The sequence below is a fragment of the Chelon labrosus genome (assembly GCF_963514085.1).
Source record: "Chelon labrosus genome assembly, chromosome: 9".
In the NCBI taxonomy this organism is placed as follows: Eukaryota; Metazoa; Chordata; class Actinopteri; order Mugiliformes; family Mugilidae; genus Chelon; species Chelon labrosus.
Genome location: NC_140359.1, coordinates 20764688 through 20787217, shown reverse-complemented (window position 1 = coordinate 20787217; position 22530 = coordinate 20764688). Strand labels below are relative to the sequence as shown.

General features: G+C 42.0%; 1 protein-coding gene across 2 annotated transcripts in view; it reads left to right on the top strand.

Moving 5' to 3' along the window:
* Positions 1 to 22530, top strand: part of sh2b3 (SH2B adaptor protein 3) — a 46267-nt gene that overhangs the window by 10738 nt on the left and 12999 nt on the right. Inside the window, exon 2 of one of the 2 annotated variants that reach the window (XM_084551060.1) lies at positions 3619 to 4791. In XM_084551060.1, coding sequence (XP_084407186.1) covers positions 3646 to 4791 — 1146 coding nt within the window. In that variant the 5' untranslated portion in view covers positions 3619 to 3645. Of the gene's footprint in view, positions 1 to 3615; positions 4792 to 22530 lie in introns of both variants that reach the window. The other variant, XM_084551059.1, reaches the window with a different exon arrangement.

Here is a 22530-nt window from a genome sequence, read left to right as displayed (position 1 = left end):
AGGGAAGGTACGAGCTCTGCCGCCCATTTTGGTGTCTTTCATCATGACTTGGTACAGGGCTGAGCTAACACATCTAGCTCTTTGATCACAGTGCAAAGTGAGATTTTGTCTCCCCGTTGCCCCTTAACAGCCACAGTTGATTATTTTTTTTTTGCTTTAACACTTTAAAAACTCCCATAATTGTTGACTTCTGTATTTCCATCTAGTAGACCTCATGCCAAATGTCAGTCAGTCTCGAGCTGCTTTCCTGGAAGACGTTTTCTAGTACTTGTTTGACATGTGCAAAAGTGACTTTCGTGTGGTAGCTGTCATCTGTTTGTATGTTTTAAATAACTCGCAGTATCATTAGCTTCACAGGCGTTCAGACAGTAGCGTTTGTCTGCCTCGACTGGTTTTTTACTCTGCAGCCGATGTCGACATTCACTGCTTGGCCACAGTTGCTCAGTGCAGCAGTTTCTCAGGCTGCTTGTGGTGTCGATGTGTAGGAAAAGCTGTGCCAGATTTCTGTAACGCACATGAGAGAGTGAGAGAGAGAGAGAGGGAGAGAGAGAAAAAGAGAGAGAGAGAGAGAGCGCGAGGGAGAGACGAAGAAGAAAGCAATCAGTGTGCCAGTGTGAGTGTGTCAGAGAATAATGTAGGCTTTGTAGAGGAAGAGGAGACGGCAGCGATGAGTAAGGTGAGGAAGAAAGAAAAGCAGGAATGTGGGAACTTTGACTCTGGTGCGCAGGAATGTTTTCCATTTAGAGTGTTTGAATTTGCCTCTTTTTTTTTTTTTTTTTTTTCTGTCATCATCTCCTGCTGAATGCTGTCTAGCAAAACAATAATAGAATAACAAAGCTGAGGTTAGAGGTCCCGGATAAGAGAGGAGACGGGAGACGCAAAACTAGATGAGCATTCTCGTTTTCACTCACAACTTAAATGTGGCGCACAGTTGAGGTACAAGTAAAGGAAGCAATGAATTCAAACACATCTGGGGATCCTCGTGCCAGAGGACAGAGAGGATGAAAAGTAAGGGATAACCCTGGGAACTGAGACGGCCAAGCCCCCTGAGGGATACGGCGAGAGGAAGTGTGTGTCTGTATATATATGTGAGTGTGTGTGTGTGTGTGTGTGTTCTGTAGTCAGCCAGTGCTGAGTCATCGCTGGGCTGGCCAGGCAGATAGAAACTGCGTTTGGGGGGGCCAGCTGGAGGGGCACAAGAGGGCACGCACTGAGCATGCTCTGAAAAGTACAGGAAGGGAATTAGTTGTTGTGACAGGACACATCCAGGAACTTTAGTGACGCAATATTTCATAATGCCAACTTTTCACTCCCTCATTGACGTATGTGTCCCCTGCCATGTTTCGTGATACTAAAAAAAACAAAAAATAAAACTAGTGGGTTTATTGATCGACAAGATCTCAACAACTCGCAACTTTTTCATCTCTGAATGTCGTCGCACAGGACACGGAGAGAGATGTTAGCCGAGAGATAACGAGACATGTTGCTCCATGTTTGGCCCGACCACAACGACACTCCCCCTTCTGTTTCTTGTGGTTTTCTGTGATCTGTTGGACCACAGTCTGTGCCCCCCCTCCCCTTCACTCCCCCGACCCCGACCCACACACACACATACATTCATACTTCCTGTATTTAGAATAGACCCTTCTCTGCTGCACTGGAGGAAGAGGGTACGTACTGTAGGCACATGTCGACGTTTTAGAACGATAAACCCTTGTTAGTACTACTGCAGCCTAACTCGTATTCTGCTGTTGCTCAGCAGTTCGTTGTGTGAAGAAGCATGTGTACAGCAGGAAGGAGCTCTAGTTGTTATATAATGCATGTTGATGTATTTTTTTTTTGAGGTTATACAGGTGTCTGTGTTCTCCTTCCAGTGTTTCATGGTGAAAATTTTTACCTTGTATACTGCTTTAATTAACCATCAACAAATATAAAACCCTATCATCATATAGCCATCAGTGAATAAATCGCATTTGAGTCTAAATTTGCTAGCTAGCAGTTATAAAGTTAAGCTAGGTCACGTTACCTCTGGAGTCGCTTCCTCCGTGTTTTGACTTACTCTCTTTAAAGTATTGTAATCTCTATGGTCTAAAAAAATCAAGCATCAGGTTTTAAAAAGTGTCGGTAACATACATTTTTATTAGCGAATAGCACAAATGGCTTCTCATGCTGTGTGTGTGTGAGGTTAAATGCAGGTTAAATACAGAGCAGGTGAACGGAAGAGAGGGAGGGAGGGGGGGAGAGATGCTTTCAGGAGCAATAGCAGAGTAGAAACACATGAAGGGACGAGCAGATGTGTGATTTTAGAGAAGGCCAAGGGTAACGTTATCGTTGAATACTCAGGAATGCATGCTTCCTCTTTTCTGCTGAACCTTGTGGTTTACTCTTAAACCACTGACTCATTTCTTTCTAATTACAACAGTAGCGCTGGCACCTTTTTTTTTTTTTTTTTTTTAACCGTGGCCAGACAAGACAGAGCATGTGTCGTGTAGAAGAAAAGAATTGCTGCACATTGTCGACTTCCTATACACAACTCATTATATATAATGTATTTCTTTTGCGGTTGAAGAAGAAGCGGTTTGGATGCTTTAGATTTGCACGTGACGATCTCGTCATTATTGTTCATGTTTTTACTGAGAAAGAAAGCTTTCTAAGATTAACCTAATCAGTATGACTGTGCACCAACAGAAGCAGGGAAGTGAAACAAAGCGCGGAACGGAGAATAACAAGTAGCAGAGACATACTGTGTTGGGCCGAGCTGCCCTAGGCTATCCAAACACCACATCCTCAATACATGCAAGGAAAGTCTCGAACAAGAAGCTTAAAAAAAAAAAAATAGAGGGACATCCTGCTGGCCATTTTAAGACACTGTATCGTCACAACAACACAACAACATTTTGAGTCTATGGCGGATGTCTTCAGCCATCACTGACTTGGGTTCTTGGGGAAACATTTACAATAAAAAAGAAAGACAGAAGGAATACTGAAACGAGTCACATGCAAATATGCAAACACACAGATGTCCGTGCAGGCGGTGTGGATGATTGAGAAATTTTCTAACCGTACTTCCTCTGACAGGGCCTCATTGACTGTCTGTCTGGTTGACTTATTTCTGTTTTCATTCATTTCTAATACTGCAGTCCCTGTCCTCCATTTCATCGCAGTTTAATAATCGATTCAGTCGCTCGAATCAGTCGACGGTTTTTCCCACAAACTGAATGGTAACTCATTGTCCTTTGAGTGAACTGTGGCTGTCCTTATCTATTAAGATACTGTAACAGTGGTGAGGTTTTTTTGTTTTTTTTTTGCTGGCCAATATAATCCGATTTGTGTTGTTAAAGTTTGAGCAGTGATAAAATCAGACTTTTGACTGTTTCAGTGTTTGAACTGTTCAGCCAGTTCCATCTTCAGTTCTCCAGGTCTTGCACAACTCTGCACATTATCTTGATCTAATTACATTTCCGTATCTCTCCTTTGTTTTTCCCTCCATCTTTTTTTCTTCTAAATTGCCGTTCCCTCCACTCTTCTCCCCAAATTGACCCCCACCTCCTGTCCAACCATTCATTTCTCTTTTCTGCTCTCTTCTTCTTCTTTCAATCCTCTTTTGTCACACAGCAGTGATTCTCAGCCTGTCTGGTTACTGCAATGAATGGTAACACTATCCATCCAGCCAACACCACCACCACAACAGCAGGAGGAGGCCCGGGTGTGGCAGCGCCACCAAGAGGTTGGAGGGAGTTCTGCGAGCTACATGCCATCGCCACCGCCCGGCAGCTGGCCGGACACTACCGGAACTTCGCCAGAGACCGGCCACAGCATGATGTGCTCCCACCTGAGACCTTTTCCAAGCAATTCACCGACCTCTTCCAGCAGCACTTTTGCTGCGAGGTCGACAAAGACGGCACTCCCCTCAGCCAGAACACATGCTCTGCTGCTTCCGGCAGTGCTTCCTCCACATCTTCAGTGGAAGCTCTGATCAGTCGAATTTTGCTCACATCTCCGTCTGGGGCGCAGGACTATCGGGAGGCAGGGCGACCAACTGGAGGAGCTGCGCCGTTGACTGTGTCACCGAAAGTGGAGCCGGTGGTGGCGAGCCGGGAGCCGGAGCTGCCATTGAGACGCGCAGCAGGAAACTCCTTGTCCGGATCCCGCAGCGGGTCACTGGTGATTCGTAGCCGTAGCAATGAGGAGGTCTCTGGCACTGATCGCCGCCAGGTATCTGCACGGTACTCGTCTGACTCCTTAGGCTCCAACCCTGGAAACGCTGACGTCACGCATTTCACTGTCAACCAAATCCAACAGACAGTAAGGCGGTTTTTAAAAAATTGGCGGCCCCCCAGCCCTCGCTCATCCCAGGACCTGTCTCCTAGCAGCCCCATCACCACCAACAGCAGTCCCCCAAATAATAGTGACAGAGTGGGTGGAATTTCCTCCACCAATGAGGAAGTGTCATCCTCTTCCTCTTCCTCCCACTCTTCCTCCTGTCTGAACTCTGAAGCCACGTCCACAACTTCTTCACATCGTAGTGTGCGTGGAGTAGTCTCTAACCTCCTGGGTCGCTTACCTTTTATACGCAGCAGCCTGAGGCAGAGGAGGTCGGAGGCAAGCGGCTGCTGTAAAGACAGCCAACTGAGGTACTTGCTGGTGGATGACACTATCTCAGACTCTCAGCCCCACTGGCAACGCTGCCGCCTGCTGGTCAGGAGGATCAGAGATGCTCAAGGTGTAGGAGGAGTGGGAGGAGTGCGAGGAGAAGAGCGGTACCAGTTGGAGCTCTACGATCCACCAAAGGTAGAAACGCATGTACAGTTGTTATACATGATTAACTACACTCTTACTGCACTCATCGTCAAATATATTAAGTAGATTACCAATCCATACAATGTGCGATCATATATAGAGCAGTGTCTTTAAAGACATGGTTACAAAAAGGAAGTTGGCTAGACTTCACACCCATTTCCGTTGACACTGCAATATACTGTGTGTTGCATTCATAAAATGAGCACATGGTGGTTAATATCGTCACATTCAAGGTTTATTTTATTAGCAGGTGTAAATATGTAACTATGCACAGCTAAAACATTGCAGGTCAAGTTTATATGGTTTTTTTCCAGTCTCTGCACAACACAGAAGATGTCAAAATGTCTGGAGTGAAGGCAGGGTGTGTCTGAGAGAACGGTTCTAGTGTTTAGACTGTTAGGCAAGGCGACTATTATGCCATGAGTTGTCAAACGTGAGACGTGAAGGTCAATGCATGCAATCGAAGTGCAAATGTCTTGGGTACTATATCACATTCACAGTGGAACCTTTCTGCCAGGAAATCAGGATTTAACCCGATTTAACCCTGGCATTGGTGTGGATGTTACTTTGACATGTACCACCTACCTAGACCAGACCAGGCACCCCCACCCCATAACAATGGCACTCCTCGATGGCAGCAGCCATCCCCACCCGGATGCAGCCTGACACAGGCACACACACAAAAATGGTTTAGGAACAACTCAAAAAAGAAACATAAAGAACAGCACAAGGTGTTGACCTGGTCTCCAAATTCACTAGATCCCAAACTGGCAAAGTGTCTGTGGGATGCACAGATACCCTCACACCCTGAGAAGGCCCATGTCCATTCTCTGATGAGTCACAACTCTTTTGGTGGCAGAAGGGAGACCTACACAATATTAGGAAGGTGGTCATAATGTTATGTCTGATCGGTGTAGCCTATTCCTTGTGCAAAGACATGCGACTGAGAAAGGGGCTCTTTCTGCCTTTAGAGTGCACTTGTAAAGTACAACCAAAAATCTATATACTGGTTTTATTTTATTACTGTCTTTTATTTTAGCAGATGCTCCACAACACTACACTTATGCCCCACTGACCACTTTTTTTTTGTTATGGTTCTTGGTACAAAAGATACCTGCTTTCGAGGGACTGCGTTTCATAGGATTGTGTGTCTGCAGTTCTTGCAAATGTTTTCTTGACTTCTTCTCAGAACTCAGTACTGAAACGTTTAACAGCTGGCATGTTCCTCACCTTGTGTTTCATATCTGTACAAGATAAGTCAGTAGATCTGTTTGCATCAATATGATGGAAACCCACAGAAGCCTTTAAAGGGTTTGTTCATGCAACTTTGCCAAGCGCCGTCACATACTCAAAATTAACAAACACAAACACATGCACACACTCAAAGGCACAAAGTCATTTCCTGTTTCCAGCTGTTTTAGTCAGAGGGGTTTTCCCCCCTCCTTTTTCAAATCATCTTTTTTTTTTTTTCTCTCTCTCTCTCTCTGTCGGTGTTTGTTTTGTTTTCATAAATGGTCGTTTTTACTGCATCTAAGAACCTCGTGTTGGTGCACTCTTTGCCACATGACAAAACAAGACACAAAAGCTGTGATGACATTTAGCTTTGACTCAGGAAAAAAAAAAAACTAAAACTGCTTGTTTTAAAAGGTGGTTGTCATCACAGCTTTGCCTCCGGTGGTTATAAGCTGCAGCCGAAAAGTAAATCAGTGTGCTGTTATGTCTTTTGTGTTAACCAAGCTGAAAACAACAAAGAGTGATTCTACCGGTCTAGTCACTAATCAGAGAACTTGGGCTGCGTGCAGAATACCAGTGTCACTGTTTAAGACCCATCATTTGTTTCAATCTGATTATTATTATTATTATTATTATTATCAATATTATACAGTAATTTCTACACATTAATGTCACTCAGCATTTTCCCAGTGTCGCATGTTTGTGCTCGGTTACATCAAAGAATCTGCAACATTCATGTCTTCTTTTAGTCGTTGGTGAATAGATATACCTCCTACACTGTTTCCTGTTTGTTTGGGGTTTGGTTCAGCCTGTCACATGTTCTCTTCTATATAATCAATACATCCAGAGAACAAACAGAAAATATGTATAAAAAAAGGTCACTTTGGGAAAAAAAACAAAAAACGTGCATTTGACTAACTTGCACTTTTATAGTAAGTTAGGAACAAGACGTATCAGATTGCCTTCCTCTGAGTCTGCTTGCAGACAGCTCATCACAGCACTGCAGGATGTTTTTTTTTTCTTTTTTCTTTTTTCAAAAATGTATGCTTGGCTCCCCACATGAGACCTCGTGGCATTAAACGATGCAATATTTCCAGATGGGGCCAGCTGCGAGGCTGCATGTGCTTGCACACCCATTCCCTTAAGACTGTCCCATACCAGTAATCAGGGCAGCTAGGTTGACTGCTGTCCGTGCCGTCATTGTCTATAAGGACGTCTATAAGAACTGTAGGACTAGTTGTGTGTGTGTGTGCACTTGGTCAAAAGCAGAGGTCCGTGAAAAAGACGTTGCATGCATGCAGTGTCTGAGGGTGTGTGTGTGTGTGTTTGTAGTGTTTTATATTTAGCAGCCCTCAACTACTAAGCCAGCTGCAGCCCTAACCATGTGCGTGAGGTAATTCAGTTGATGATAGAGCCAGAGAGTGTGTCTGTGTGTGTGTGTGTGTGTGTGTGTGTCTCCGTCTACGTGCATGTTTGTTCAATATGGGAAAGCATTGGCAGGATTTGCCTTTGCTGTTTGCAATGCTGCTTTAGTTAGCCAAATGCATTGATGCGCTGAGTGTTCTCCCTCCCTTCTGTGAGTGTGAGTATGTGAGTGTGTGTGTGTGTGTGTGTAATCTTGGCAGGGCAGATAGTTAAGGCCCTGAGAATGACCTTAAAAGGAAGAAGAACTGTGGACTAGCATGCGTACATTTTAACATACACTAGAAGCAGCACATGCGTTCACACCTTTAAAGATTATTTATGTTTTTTTATGGTATAACACACCGTCCTGTAATATGTTTAGGAAGATGTTCTGCATTGCATGTTGTACTGTTTCTTTTTGTGAATGTAAATTTGGGGTTTCACACCTCTCTGGGCTCTTACATTAACCATGTGTGAACCTACATGCCCGGTTGAAGCACACACGTCTTGGCTTCACAGAAAATAATGATCCATGGGCAGTGTTCATGTGTGTGTGTATTTTTATTTATGTGTGAGAAACAGAGGCTATGTCAGTGAGCTCATTTAGCACAAAAGAGCAAGCTGCATGGGAACTGATAATGTATTCGCGTGAGAACGCTGCAGTCATAGGCGCAGCTGCTAGTTCCTTTGTATTTGCCTGAAAATGCAGTAAACTTGCAAGATAATCTCCTGTCAGATTTTATGCAACACGTTGCATTATCATTGGCTATTTTTATCAGGCAGACTTTAAATGTAGGAAAGAAAATGTTTAAGGTAACCGTAACCATGGCAGCATCCCCTTTGGACAACCCCTGACAAATGTCTGTTTTAGTTAAAACTGGAGCCAGTTTCACTTCTGCATAATCTGAAGTGGTAGCACACGCTCACACCTAATTTAGCACTGCATTTTTAAAAAAAACTGCAGGTGTTTTGGTGTGTACATATTGCTATAGATACTGGTGTAAATGTGAAGTAACGACCAGGAAGTCATTTTTAAGTGATCTGGGAATTAAAAGTTTATCAGACACCAACATGCTTGGTATCAGTTTGTAATACAAAATGTTCTCAGTATCTCAGTTCAACGATCGTGTTATCTTCTGCCTCGTTGATTGCAAAGGAAGCAGAACTACCAATATTACAAAACGTACTAACTAATCATAAACAGAAAAGGGAAAAAAAAAAAAAAGAAGGTTTTTGATTTAGTGATAGTGTCGGTTAAAAATTCTGATGAAATTTCTGGGAGGTGTGACATGTGAGAGGTGACCTGGTGAATGCAGCAGGTTTGGAAGTGAAGATACATTCAGATAAAGCAATTTCCTGCAAATCTGACTTTTAAACTTCTCTCATGCATTTTTTTTGTCCCCCCAATGACAGAATGTCACTCCACTAATCATTACTAACATACTATATTTACCTAATTGAATTTCTTATTATATTTTGAATGTTTTAGTGTAGGAAAAATAGTAACAAGATCCTCTCAATACTTTCAGTGGCTGTCATATTAGCAGGATTTTGGGCTCTGTGTTGTTTTTCAGAGGCAATGACAAAATAACAAAAGATGAGGCTATGTAACTGGTTCGTTTGCAGAAGTGAATCTTGTCTTGTCAGCTGAAAAGAGCAGAAGTCTACATAATGTCCTCAGTGTTGTCTGAGACTTCTTGGTTTATAGGGGAAATCTTAAAAGTCTCTATCTTGCCCCAACCGTCGATGTTGGCCTCAAATATCAAAGTGACGCCACGACCCGTACTTTTCCCGTAAAGTTTATTTATTTAGCATGTCTTCCAGAAATACTGCTTTATTTGTCATTTAGTAGTATTTGTTTTCCTTGCCTCTTGTCAGGAGTTATATTTTACTTTCCTCAGCTTTGACTTTCTCTTAACCAAAGTAGATGTGAGTCCTAATTTTCCTTTCATCTGAGGTTCAGTAGTCAAAGTTTCAGACGGGGTTAGGGTCTTGCCAGGAAAATCGTGGTATTCTGTCTTTGCAGAGAGAGTTCCCACAGACTTCTCTGCAGTCTGATTGCGGCTCTGTTTCCTCAGACCTCCTGTGGACTTCATCTTATTCATATCCCTCTCATCTCAGCTGTGTATATGTGTGTGTGCGTGTCGGTGCGTTTGCGTGTGTTTGTTCCAGCTCTTCTCGTCTTAATCTTTCCCACATGGGTTCGTTTCATGCTTTTGTGTACATGTGCCGACACCGTGTACGGCTGTGGCTCTTGGCCTTCGCCTGTTTGTGTTGGTGCCCTTGGTGTACATTCTCGCACATGTTTTCACGTATATGGGCATATATGGTAAAAGCTTTGTCTGTTCGCCTTTCCGTCTCCTCGGGGTCATGTGATACCTTATCTCGTGGCTTCAGCAAAAAGGACGGGACTTCTTAGTAAATCAAATGTGGAGCCATGCCTCATTAAACAAACAGAATTGGAGTTATATGGAAGTCAAATGCATTTATATACAGTATGTGTTGTGTTTTCCTTTCAAGGCATATTCACAGATTTTTTCCCTCTCTCTTCCTCTCTCTCTCTTGCTCACTTGACAGTAAGAGAAGAGTTTGCAACATCAGTGGAAAATAATTTTTCCAACAACCAGACTCTGGTGTCCATCTGTTCTGTGTTACTTGTTGTACTTCAGTCTCTCATATGGCAACATGCAGTGTTAATTTGGCTCTCGTCGCATACCACAACTAAAGCCCCGAACACATGGGCCCCAGTCAGCTGAACGAAAAACAGAACGAAACCAACCGAGAGAGACACAGGAAGCACAACAGCAGGGGACACACGAGAAAGAAAGGGAGACCAACAGTTAGTCAGACAAGCCAGTAAATGTGAGGACAGACAGAGCAAGTCTGAGGTGTCTGCAGGTCGGTGGCAAGTTGGATTATTATTATTTATTTTTTTCTTTAACTCGACATTTGCAGTTTGTAAAATAAATTTCTCCCTGGTTGCACACAGACATAAACAGACATGTAGGTCAAATTTTTAAAATGCACATTGTGTTACATTAAGCAGTTATTTTTCCGCTTAGCCAGCACGACTGAGGGGAATTTAATTTAATTCTCAAATCATTCAGATTAAATTACAGTTGAAAAGATCACTCATTCCAGATGTCTTAAAGATAATATGTACTGTACAAAGTTTTTAGTCTCATGGTTTCTGTGGAAAAACATCCCAACATGCGTGCTAGGTCATTTCATGCTAAACAGTCATCAGACATTGTTTTATTGCAGAATTAGAACCAGTGAAAACAATGCTAATACAGTTAGTCAGATAATTGATCATTTCCTCATTATTTTTTGTCATTTTATAAAATAACAGATCTTTCATCCTTACATAACTAGAAAACTAAACATATTTGGGTTTGGGGCTATTGGTGGAACAAAACGAGGCATTTTAAGACATTATGCAGAGCTTTTGTAAATGATTAGTCAATTATATTTGAAACCAGATTCATTGATAATAGAAATATCCCCTTAATGAAATAGAAGAATTGTCTACAGCTTCTAGCTTGTCTCTATTAAGTCTAATACTTAATAACCGTTTAAACAAGCAGGCTAAGTGAATGACCGGTGAGCATCATGGAAAGAGCAACCAATTATAATTGTGTTGATCTTCCACGTAGCTAGTCTGCCTCTGCTGACACCAGTATTTCGAGCAGAGATTGTCTCGTTTGATACGGGTTTCATTTTACATCACACCAGTCTTAGTATCTCACCCACAAGCTCAAATCTTTTCCTCTTTCCAGGGATGGAGTTTTATGAAACCTAGAAATAATGTCTTGAAATGACTGACTCAGTTGTGTATGTGTGTGTGTGGGCGCACATGCATACTTAAGTATTCACTGAATATGTGTTCACCACATGGACTGTATGAGGCTAGTGTGAATATCATATGACAAATCCCTTTGTCTCAACAAGGCAAACAAAGCATGCGACTAGATTTTCTTATGTTTGCTTTCTTTGGTTCATTAAACTGCTGACCTACCCGAACTTGTCCCCCCTCCTTTTAATTTTTCATCCCCAGATCTTGTGCAGCCCACGGAGGTCTGAGGGATGTTTTGTAGAAAAGTCGGGTTGGTGAAACATCTGCGAGACCCAGGCTGTCATCCAGTTGGTTTTGAATTTGAAAATCCCTCTGCAAACAACACCTTTGATTGGTTGGCATGATAAATGTGAAATGTAATATGTATGTAAGCCCACAGTGCCTCTGTCCTTTGTTTAAATTTACCCTGACCTGCAAGGTTGTAAGAGATACTTGATTTGCAATCAGCCATGTTGGGCACCAGCATGCAGGTCTTTGGACGGTTAGTTATTCAGAGATTATGAAATCACAGATTTGTTTCAGTTCAGAGAAAAGTACTCGTCACACTTTTGTCTGCTTGCTTTTGTCGGGCCTGTGGTCTAAAACTCAGAGATACTCGGTGCAGCGCTGACAAAGAAAAACACAAAAGAGAGATAACTGAAAAAAGATAATTACTGTGAAGCAGCACGTTGATTTTAATGCAAAAAGCTTCAACAAATGGCCTCTTGAGGCTGTCTTCAATGGTGAGTCATTACCCATAGACCCCCACGCCAAAATGTCCAACTTTACAGCAGAAATAAACACGTTTATAGCCTGGTACAGAAAACAGTTTTGGTCTCTATAGCTACTTTCCCATTCGTGACAACTGTACATATCATACCTCACTTATATTAAGGCTTAAAAGCTGTGGTGTAACCGTTGTCACAGCGGTCATAAGCTGATGGCGATGGCCAGAGGCATCACACCCAGCTTCTAAACGACCGTTCAAGAATTAACATGGAGGTTTGGTTTTTTTTCCATCTTCACACCCAGTTCTTGCTTTTGCAGCGTTCCCCATTTGAGCTCAGCCTGCAGACCAAAACAGTGCTGCTACTTGTTGTGTATTATCAGCAGTGCTGGGTATGTATGGATTAACTCAATATTAGAAATACTTGTAATCCTGTGCAATTTAACGCTACAACCTAAAAATTACCATGATGTTTTAACGCCTCAAAAAACATTTCAACGAGTGCCTTATAATCTTCAGTTACCAGTTCTAATTTACTGTACAGTTGATTGACAACGTGCTTCACTAGTGCCAACTAGTGTCCAAATCAGATGCACTGAAAACGGCTGACGCATACTGGAATTATATGGGTCTGTTATTATATGACGTCACCTGGAAGGCCTTTGCACTTTCTTAAAATCAGTTTGTTGTGGTTCCTTTATAAGTCAGAGGGTTTGATTTAGAGCTAATGCTGCCAATCTAAAGTGTGAACCCAGTGACATGACAAGAACAAAAGCAAAATCTGGATCTACTTTCTGGTAAACTTACTTAAACATAGGGGTTCCTCTTAGATGATGAAGCCTTTTCTTGGTTTTAGGCTGACCAGAGTCCATAAAGTATCACAAGTCTTTTTTTTCCTTTAAATTGAAAGTCCTTACACATCACACTTGTGTGAAAATAGGCTTAAGGGGTAGCCAGTGTTTGGTCAAAGTCGGCAGCACTGACTCTTTGACAGGAAAAACGATGAGTCATGTTCTAACAAGTTTAAGCCTGCAAATTTAAAAGGAAATCATCTAGTGTAAATATAACGTGAGACAGATTGAGCAGATGTTTTTCATCTGCCACTATTTTTTTTTGTCTCTTCAGTGGAGTCACAAGTTCTCGCAAGATACATATATATTTTTTTGCGTTTTCCGTAAGTTATTCAAGTCTAGGCAGCTGGTAAAGAAATTCATTAACTGATTTAGGGAGTTTTGGGTCGATTGTTTTGGTTTTGGATGGAAGGTGTTACATAAGTGGTAGCTTCAGGTATCATTGAGATGATGAAACACAATCCAGAAAGCCCAGTTTGGTAACAGATCTGTGTATTAGAGTATAACTGAATGGGAAATATTATATCTTTCCTTTTGGTGATTGCAAGGTAAACTGTAGAAATACATTACTTCATGGGACCTTTAGGACACTGGTTCCATTCGTATCTACGTCCATATCTGAGGTTCCTTGCAGCAAGTACCTGAACCCCACCAGGTGGCTGCCCATTGCTCCAACTGCAAATGCAGAAAACTAATTTCCCCAAGTGGGATTAATAAAGGATAATAGGGGTTGATATTGCTGGGCTGTCCTTATTGACTAGGTTTCTCGGTTTTGTGTCTGCAGAAGTGGCTCGTCTAGTTTTCATAGAAAGGTAGACATTTTCCAGGACATGTCAGCAAATGTGCTCTTTTGTCTAGGAAGGATACTTGAGGAGTTATTAATGTCTGACCACTGTGGAGGCCACTTGTATTTTGTAGACTTTAGAGATGTGCCTGTTCCCTGACCTTACGATTCGCCCTATTCTGAATTTTGTTGCCAAGTTTTTGTACAGTCTCAGTCAGAAACTCAGCAGTGGAGGATGTACTGTTCAGTTTGATGAACTCATAATTGCTTCTTTGCTGGTGTGAATTGTTTTTTTGTTGATCATTTCATCAAAAATGTGACAAACTGTGAAATGTTTTCGGGAAAATAGCCAGCTTCGCCAAATCTCACCTGTGATACTCAGAATTACCTCCCTTTGAGCTGGGAGAGCTTTATTTTACGAGCAGAAGTTCGATGGAGCAGGAAATTAACAAGAAGATACATGCAGCTGTGAGGTTAAAATGCAGAAATTGGCTTTTCGGGGAGGAGCAGCATCTAGAAGGACAGTGAAATTTCCGCTATGTGAGTTCTAAGAAGCCAGCTGAGGAAGCTCAGCCATCTTGTTTGGATATATCTTGTAATATATGTTGTTTTGGATATATTTTTGAGGGCCCTTGAGGATAATGTAGGCAGATTGAAGTTGTAGGAGATATGGCAGAGCTGGAGACTCTCAGGGCTACCTTGCACAGCCTGCAAAGATGAAGAATGGATGGATTTGTGCGTGTCATTTTGCACACATTTCCTGAGTGTCGGAAGGGGCAAAATGTTTGCCTGTGCTAAAAAAGGCAAGTTAACATGTGGTGAACAACAAAGTTCACAGAGAATACAGTTTACTCCAGTAAGCAGCGTTACACATCATTTGTCACTTTTGTTTGTATTTGTTTAGTTTAAGACTAAAGGAGGCAGAAAACATATTCCTCATACGAAGTGGAAAAATTCGCTCGCAGCGTTGAAATGCATGTGTGTTTGCTTGTGTGCGCTTTTTTTTCGGTGTGTCAAAAAATCTAGAGAAACATCTAAAGGAAGTAGAGTGGTTAGAGTCATGTGGTCAAGATGTTTGTCAGATCTCTTTCTCTGTGTCTTTCTAGTCTTCCACGTCTTCTTCTGCAGAAGCGGTTTTCATGCTGTTTTTGTGTGTGTCTTTGCATACATTGATTAAAAAAAAGAAAAAAAAAAAAAACTCCATGTGTAGGTCATCACATGGTTTCCTTTTGGTGATTACTAAGATCTAATTAATGGTGCATCTCAATTGTGTGCCTTTTTCCCTTCTCATATCCTTGCTGTGTGCGTGCGTGTGTGTGTGCAGCCTACAACCACATTGCAAGTGCACATGACCTTGCTGAGTAGCGTGCGGAAACCCCCCAAGCTGTGCAGCACCCTCACCCAACTGTTTTCTCTTGGCCTCTGTTCTTTTTACTTCACCAGTGCCCATAAAGACCTGCACACACACACACACACGCACATCTACACACCTACCTGCAAACCTTATTGTGTTACCGAGCACCATTATGTCATGGTTTGAGTAAGCAGAATTGTAGATGCAAGTGCGTGCAACACTCATAGCTTGACTTCATTAATGACTGGTTCGTGAAGCCTGTTTAGGTCTAGAATACACTTAAACATATAAAACTATAATGCAATACGTGCACGAGCTGCAGTCTGCAGTCTCAGAACCATAATGCTGGCCAGCTTCATAGACCATCAACTGAACCCTTCATTCTGGCAGCAATCGGCAGCAATCCGCAGCAATCCAGAGGACAAATATCATTTGTCCCGTGTGTTCTCGGCGCACATTGCTGCACAGACGCCACCTTTGTTTACTGCCAAAGTCACGTAAATGCTCGAAGCGACTTTAACCAACCTATGTCGCCTCCTTGAGGTCTGAGATCGCTCACTTCCACCCAAGATCGAGTTGAGTATGTTCTCTGTGGTTGCCAGTAGATACGCCTGGCTAATGGCAACGGTCTTGCATTAAATCCCACAGCACCACAGGAACTGTAACCTCTAGAATGACCATAAAGGTATTTCAACTGAAATACGACCTTCATGAAGGAGGATTTGTTGCAGTCCAGATATGTTGGATTGCATTAGTTCAGTGTAACTTATGTTATATTGATCATTTATCCAAAAAAGGTTTAAGAAAGGCAACTGGACTTGTAGATCTACAAGCCTAGTTGCGTTTTTTTTTTAAACCTTTTTTCGATATACCATGACCTGGATGACTGAGAACCTTCACAGACATATTGATCATTTACCTACCTGTCTGTCCATTACACTTTCATGAGCCCAATATCTCAAAAACACCTTGAGGGAATTAACTTGGCACAAACATTCACACGGTCTCAAGGGTGAACTGATTAGAATTTGATGTTGAGGGCTTAAGATTTTGGTAATTATGACTGAATTTCACACAAATGTCTCATAGGATAAGATATATTCAGGCATGTCAGTTCATATCTAGAGGGTCAAAGGCAACTCCACTAGGACGCCGTAAAAGTATTGCCTACATAGAGTATATTCTATCTGGACCTGCTGTTTTTTTTCTTAAACTGGGGCGTGCAGCGACAAAAGAAGTTGAATAAACTAAAATTCCATTTGAATCTTTTTTCTTCTTCCTCAGATTAATGAAAGCTGTCAGGTGGGTGTGCGTACATTTTTTGGCTTTTGAGAACCACTGGTCCGGATAGACATGGATATAAACTTGAGTGGTTCTTGGAGGTACACAACTATGCAGCCGTAAAAAGCTTTAAACTGGTGAATTCTTCAGAGACCATGTGTCTATCTGCCGCTTTACTCTACCTCTTCACATCCCTTCGCACTTTGGTACAATCTCGGCTTTAGTCGCATCTCCAACCCCGCAAATCTCCCTCCTCTGATTCTTTTTGTGTAACTCTTGAGCTTGGTTTTCATTACAGGACCAAACGCAGCTTGCATTTATTCATTATCTGTTTCTCTCAGCTTCACCTCAAGAAAACCAGTGACTCATTTTCTTTAATCTTGTTGCCAGCCGAGGTGATTTGTCAGTTGTGCTCTCACTTCTAAGTAAATCATGCCTTTTGATCCTGTACTGTAAGCATTTAGAGCCAGGTTGGATGTGTTAGTGTAGGAATTGCGCTCACTTGCAAGAAATAAGTTTACTAAACTAAAGCGAGGAGCCAAATCAGGAAGGGAGTGAAGACTGGATTGTAAACAAAGAAAGGTTTTTAACATGCTGGGGAAGAATAAGTTTATGAGTCTTTTTCCACATGTGCACAGTTACTGGACACACAACACACCCTTAACTGACCATCACACGCACACACACACCCATAACTGACACATGGCAAGCCTTACACATGTGGATTAGTTGCATGTGTGTGTTGCACAGTTAATTTTATGTAGAATATCTTAAACCTTTGTCTATATTTCATGCTACCAACTAATAATAGACGCACAGTCCTTAAGTGCACAGTGTAATCATGATGACAGAAAGATGTGTGGCAGCTTTTGTGTGTGTTATTCCATTCGTTCATCTTCATTCGTTCATTTATTCATTTCCAAAATTCAAATTAATAATTTCTTCAGTTATAAAATATCTGACGTAGGTTTTAAAGACGGTGTTCACGTGCACACACGCTCTGCTCACCGCCAAACACACAATCACATGATCTGTTTCTGTTTCTCAGTAAGCTCATCTGCTTCTCCTGCCTGTGGTTTTCTGTGATATTGTATAATCAAAGATCAAGATGTTATTTGAAAAAACAATCACAGTGGAACAGTACTCTGGGCCCAAAAATCGAACCGTTTTATCACAGTGTTGTGGCGTCATCGGTATCAACAGACATTTCTCCAAAGAGTTTGGAAAATAATATGACTGTTTTCAAGATTTGGGGATATTTTGGGGGGATTTGTCTCTTTATTTGATTGCAACTGTGAAGATGAGGCAGGAAATGAGATGGGAGAGAGGAAGCCCCCAGTGGGACTCAAACTGAGGGCGTTATGACCCCGTGGTCAACATCCCAGACCGTCAGGCTGCTAAGACACATAATAGCTGAACATAATAGCAGTGTTTTGGTGCTTAAAGCATTAAATAAGAAGGAAGAAAGTTTCAAAACCAAAGCACAGGTATCTCTGAATAATCCAGAGATCTTGCTGTTAGCAGACAGTCCCAACGAAATAACTTTTTTTTTAAATAGCTCTTGCTCAGTAGGTGGAGCGGGTTGTCCATGAACCAGAGGGTTAGCAGTTCGATCCCCGGTATGGGCAACATGCCGAAGTGTACTTGAGCAAGACACTGAACCCTCAGTTGCTTACCGGTGCGTGGCAATGGTGTGTGAATGTGTGTGTGCATGGGTAGATGCGTCTGTGACCGTAAAGCGCTTTGAGTACCTATAGGTAGAATATCGCTATATAAAAACAAGGCCGTTTACCATTTACATCAGAGTGAAGGAGCCCAGAAAGGTGTTACCACTTTTCCCTTCCTTTTTTGTGCCTTGTCAGGCTTCGCTAATTGGTCTTCCACGCAAAACCACAAGCTAATTCATTTACGAGGAACTGCTCTCGTTTCTGTGAATCTTGAGTGTGCTTTTTTAACTTCTTCATATTGGACTCATATATCAGCGTTTCTAAGAAGTGTGCAAGGAGGGCACGGCCTTGAAGTGACACATTTATTCATTACACAAGGCTACGTGTCTGACAGCTTCTGACAGGTTTCCAAGAACACAGTCATCTCTATCAGCGTTAGTAACCCCACAAGTAGTGCTCAGTGTGTGTGTGTGTGTGTGTGTGTGTTTCCCACATCCTCCATGATGCCACAGATAGAGCTGATTGTGAGTGTGATCGACTCTAGTGATTGCTTGGTGGCAAGTACTCTGTCTATGTACAAATGATATAAGCTAACGTATGCAGAGGTAGCTGTCAGAGTTTTTCTCGGTGGAGGCATGTTTTTGCTGATATGAAAGGAAAACAGTAAGATGCATAAAATAGAGTTGATATCAAAGACTTTCTGTGCATTTGTAATGTGGTACTTTGTGATCACAGCTGCTTTTTCGTGGATGTAATCCTCACCGGGGCCTTAAACTTTAATAATGCTTTGGATCTGCTTTCTGGATCAAGTTCTACTTTGAAAATCCAGATACACACGAATAAAGCGGGGAGTTAGTTGGCATCAGAAAAGCTATTTCTGTCCCACCAACCATGGAAGGAGTTTTTTATTTTTTTTTTTTATCTGCGCAACACAAGCAACAGGTGGTGGAGTCTGGCAGCAGCAGAGTGGAAGGGTGAAAACAATGCCAGCTGCTGCAGATCACCATTATCTGCAGCTGTACATGTTGTATAAACATATTAAAAATGGAACACATATTTCTTTGCAGACAGGCCGTGAATTTGTAGCACAGTAGCCTCGATCCAAGCAGAGATATAAACAGTTCACCTCAACCAGATTCTAAAACAATTAAACAAAACATGGACAGGTTAAAAATGACACGTTGAGACAAAGCCAAAAGGAAAAGTTGGCAATTTTTCATGGTTTTTGTCAACAAACTTCATCAGCAATGCATTAGTACTTCAATAAATACTTGTGTGTCTGTGTGTGTGTGCCACTCAACATTTTTATGGAAGATTTAAATAAACAGCTCATCCATTTTTATTTATTTTCTTATTTAAAGAAGCTTAAATATTTTGCTTTATTGTGATAAAACTGGATAGAAACTTGACGTCTGGACGACTGTGTCACAGGAGAATTATCCATTTGAGGCTTTGGCTACACAAACATCACTTGTTAGTAGGATCGTTTTACGGTTCCTTTGGGGCCTTTGCGTGGGATTCGTTGTAGATAAGACGGACATCGCCGGGCTCAATTATCCTCTGTAGCAAAACAACAAAAGAAATGCGACAATGATCCCAAACCTGAAACCAGGGGAAGTACAGACAGATGTGTTTGAGGTCATGGCCTCCTCTGATGGGTGGTGCTCTCCACCACCCGTCCTTAAAATGTCCGTGTGTGTGTGTGTGTGTATATGTAGGTTAACCGTGCACACACACTTTACAAAATCTCTCCAGAGACCACTTTAACCCTGCAGAGTTTAAGTTTTCAATCCAGAATGCACACATACACACACATATATATATATATATATATATATACACACATATGCATGCACCCTGGACAGCGTTGGCTACGGTGACCCTCGGAGGGATAGAGGAATGTTGAGTGTCAGTCAGTTGCCATGGCGACGGCCTTGAGAAAGGGACCCTGGGAAGATCGTTTTTGGACTCCAAACATCCTGTGTGTCACCCGTGTGTGTGTGGGTGTGTGCGCTCGAACTGTAGACGTGTTTGTGACTGTGTGGGTGAGAGGTTGCATGGTTGCATCTGTTGCCGTGGCTGTTTGTTTGTGCGCTACTTTCATCAACTGTTTACGCCTGCCGCCGTGAGTGTGTAAACCTGTGTGACGCAGTTGTTTCGGGGGTCGTCAGTGTGTCAGATGTTCCTTTTAATCCTCTTTATTTCTTGAGATTATTTGGCAGGAGAGGGGGTTAAAACTCATTCATCTGGTCTTAGTGGTGCGCTGCGTCCGATCAAAATCCAGATGTCTTCTGCTCATAGTGACATAAAACAGAGATTGTCACATTACAGACTCTGTCCAGTCAGTTATCATTAACCCCACATGACTTTATTTTAAACTGTAGCGATGCAGATAAAAAAATAAATAAATCTGAATCCCTCTAATATGACCATAATAATCAGTTACTGACTCATTAATACAGCTGGTTAGTTTTAGTGATTCACGAGCCACAATATTGGCTGCGTTGTCACAGTTGCCTATCTGTGTTTCATATTCACAATATCTGTGTTTGAAGTTGAGACATAGTAGTGAAAGTTGACTCAATCAGAAAAGAACTGGGAGTGAAAACTAAAAAAAGAAGACCGAAATCACTGCAACGTCAAAATGCTTCAGCGTCGTATTTCACATTTAGTGAAGTTAGAGGATGTTTTTAGTGGCCAGAAAAAGCAAAAAGGATCCGATAGTTTGTTGTAAACTGTTCGTATAGGGATTAATAAATATTGCTGTTGTCATTAAATCTGTCATCTGTTATCAGCTTAGTCTAAAGAAGTCAAAATACTGTGAATATTGAACATTATAATTTCACAACGCCTCAAGGGAACATCTAAAAACACCCGTATTCTGTGTGTACTGATACTGAAAAATAATCAGATTTTCTGTCAGACCCAATAAATACTCAATTTATCTTAATAAATAAAAAAAAAAAAATCTAGTTCTTTGTATTAGATTTTCTAGTGGAGATCCCAAAGTTGTGAAAGGGAAATCATAATTTCAATTCACTTTTATTTATATTTGAATCAAGATAGTCTTAAGACAGTTTACAGGACCCAAAGCCTGAAACCCACAGAGCAAACACGGAGGCAGCGGTGGCCAGAAAGAAACTCGAAAGAGGGAGGTTGGACAGAAGAGAAGAGAATAGAGGAAATGAAAAAAGCAGCTTGATACATGCAAGATTGGCACTCGATATGAAGGATGTATAGAGACATTATTCCAAGTATTGGCTCGTATTTACTCTGTAAATGACAAGAGCACAGAGGCTAAAAAAACTTGTCAACGATGGTAATGTAAGCAGTAAACTGTGGACAGTTTGGTTGGTTCATGTCTAATATATTTAAATAAATGTCAGAATCTAAACATCATATGACTTCAGTAAAGAGCCTGAATAGTATTACTGTGAGGGATCAGGACTCATTAGAGAATGGACATGGGTCTTCTGAGGGTGTCCTGTGGTGTCTGGAAACAGAGTGTTGTTAGTGGGGGGCCTTTGGATCCTATGGGTTGAGGGGAGGGGCCTCTGTGGACCAGGCTTGTTCCAGTGCATCCCACACATACTTGAACAGTTTGGGATCTAGTGAATTTGGAGGCCACGTCAACACCTTGTGCTGTTTTTCATGTTTTTTTTGGCTGTATCCTGCTGGGGATGGCTGCTGCCATCAAGGAGTGTCATTGCTATGGGGTGGGGGTGCCTGGTCTGGTCTAGGTGGGTGGTACATGTCTAAGTAACATCCACACGAATGCCAGGTCCAAAGGTTTCCCAGCAGAACATTAAATTGTCACAAGATGGTCAATGTTACTCTCTTTTTCTGTCAGTAGTCATAATGTTATGCCTGATCGGTGTATGTAGCTACTCCTCTTTCAGATAAAAACAGAGTCCATCCTGAGTCTTGAAAGCATTAGAAAGAGTGCTGTATTTTAGTTTTCCATGATGTCCTGCTGTCAGTGACATGTTTTAACAAACAGGCAGATGACTACAACAATGATGTGCACTACTTGTTGGCCTGATAAACAACTGGAGTGTCTTTCTCCTGACTGCCTAATCCAGTTTAAATTAGGTTTCCACTCACACTCCGCCTGGCTGCATCAATAATTTACCGAGGGCCACATTTTGACACGATGTCCTGCGCGTTCGTTCCCTAAAGGAGACATTAAATGTTAAAATGCGGTCCTGAATAAATTATTATTGATACGCCGGAGCTGGGAGTGGCCTTGTGTTGACACCGTGCTACCACTGCCTCCATAGTCGCAGGGTGAAGAACAGGCCACGGACTTGAGGTCTGCTGGCGAACAATGCAGCGAGCTGTTGGGACGAAGATGAGCAGTAATTTAAGACCCGAACGGAAAGCTTCCCTCAGGGCTTTGCTGTGTGCTGAAAGAGCTGGATCTGTCTCTGAGAGTAGAGGGGGGGGTTGATACCAGGTAGTAGCTGGTGAGGACGTCTTAACATTAGCTTCTGTTGTCGGCAGATTCTTCAGTATCAGGTTGTGTAGTTAATCCTGCAAACAGACGTCATTGCCGACACAATTAACATGTGTTAATTGCTTTTAATAGTTACAG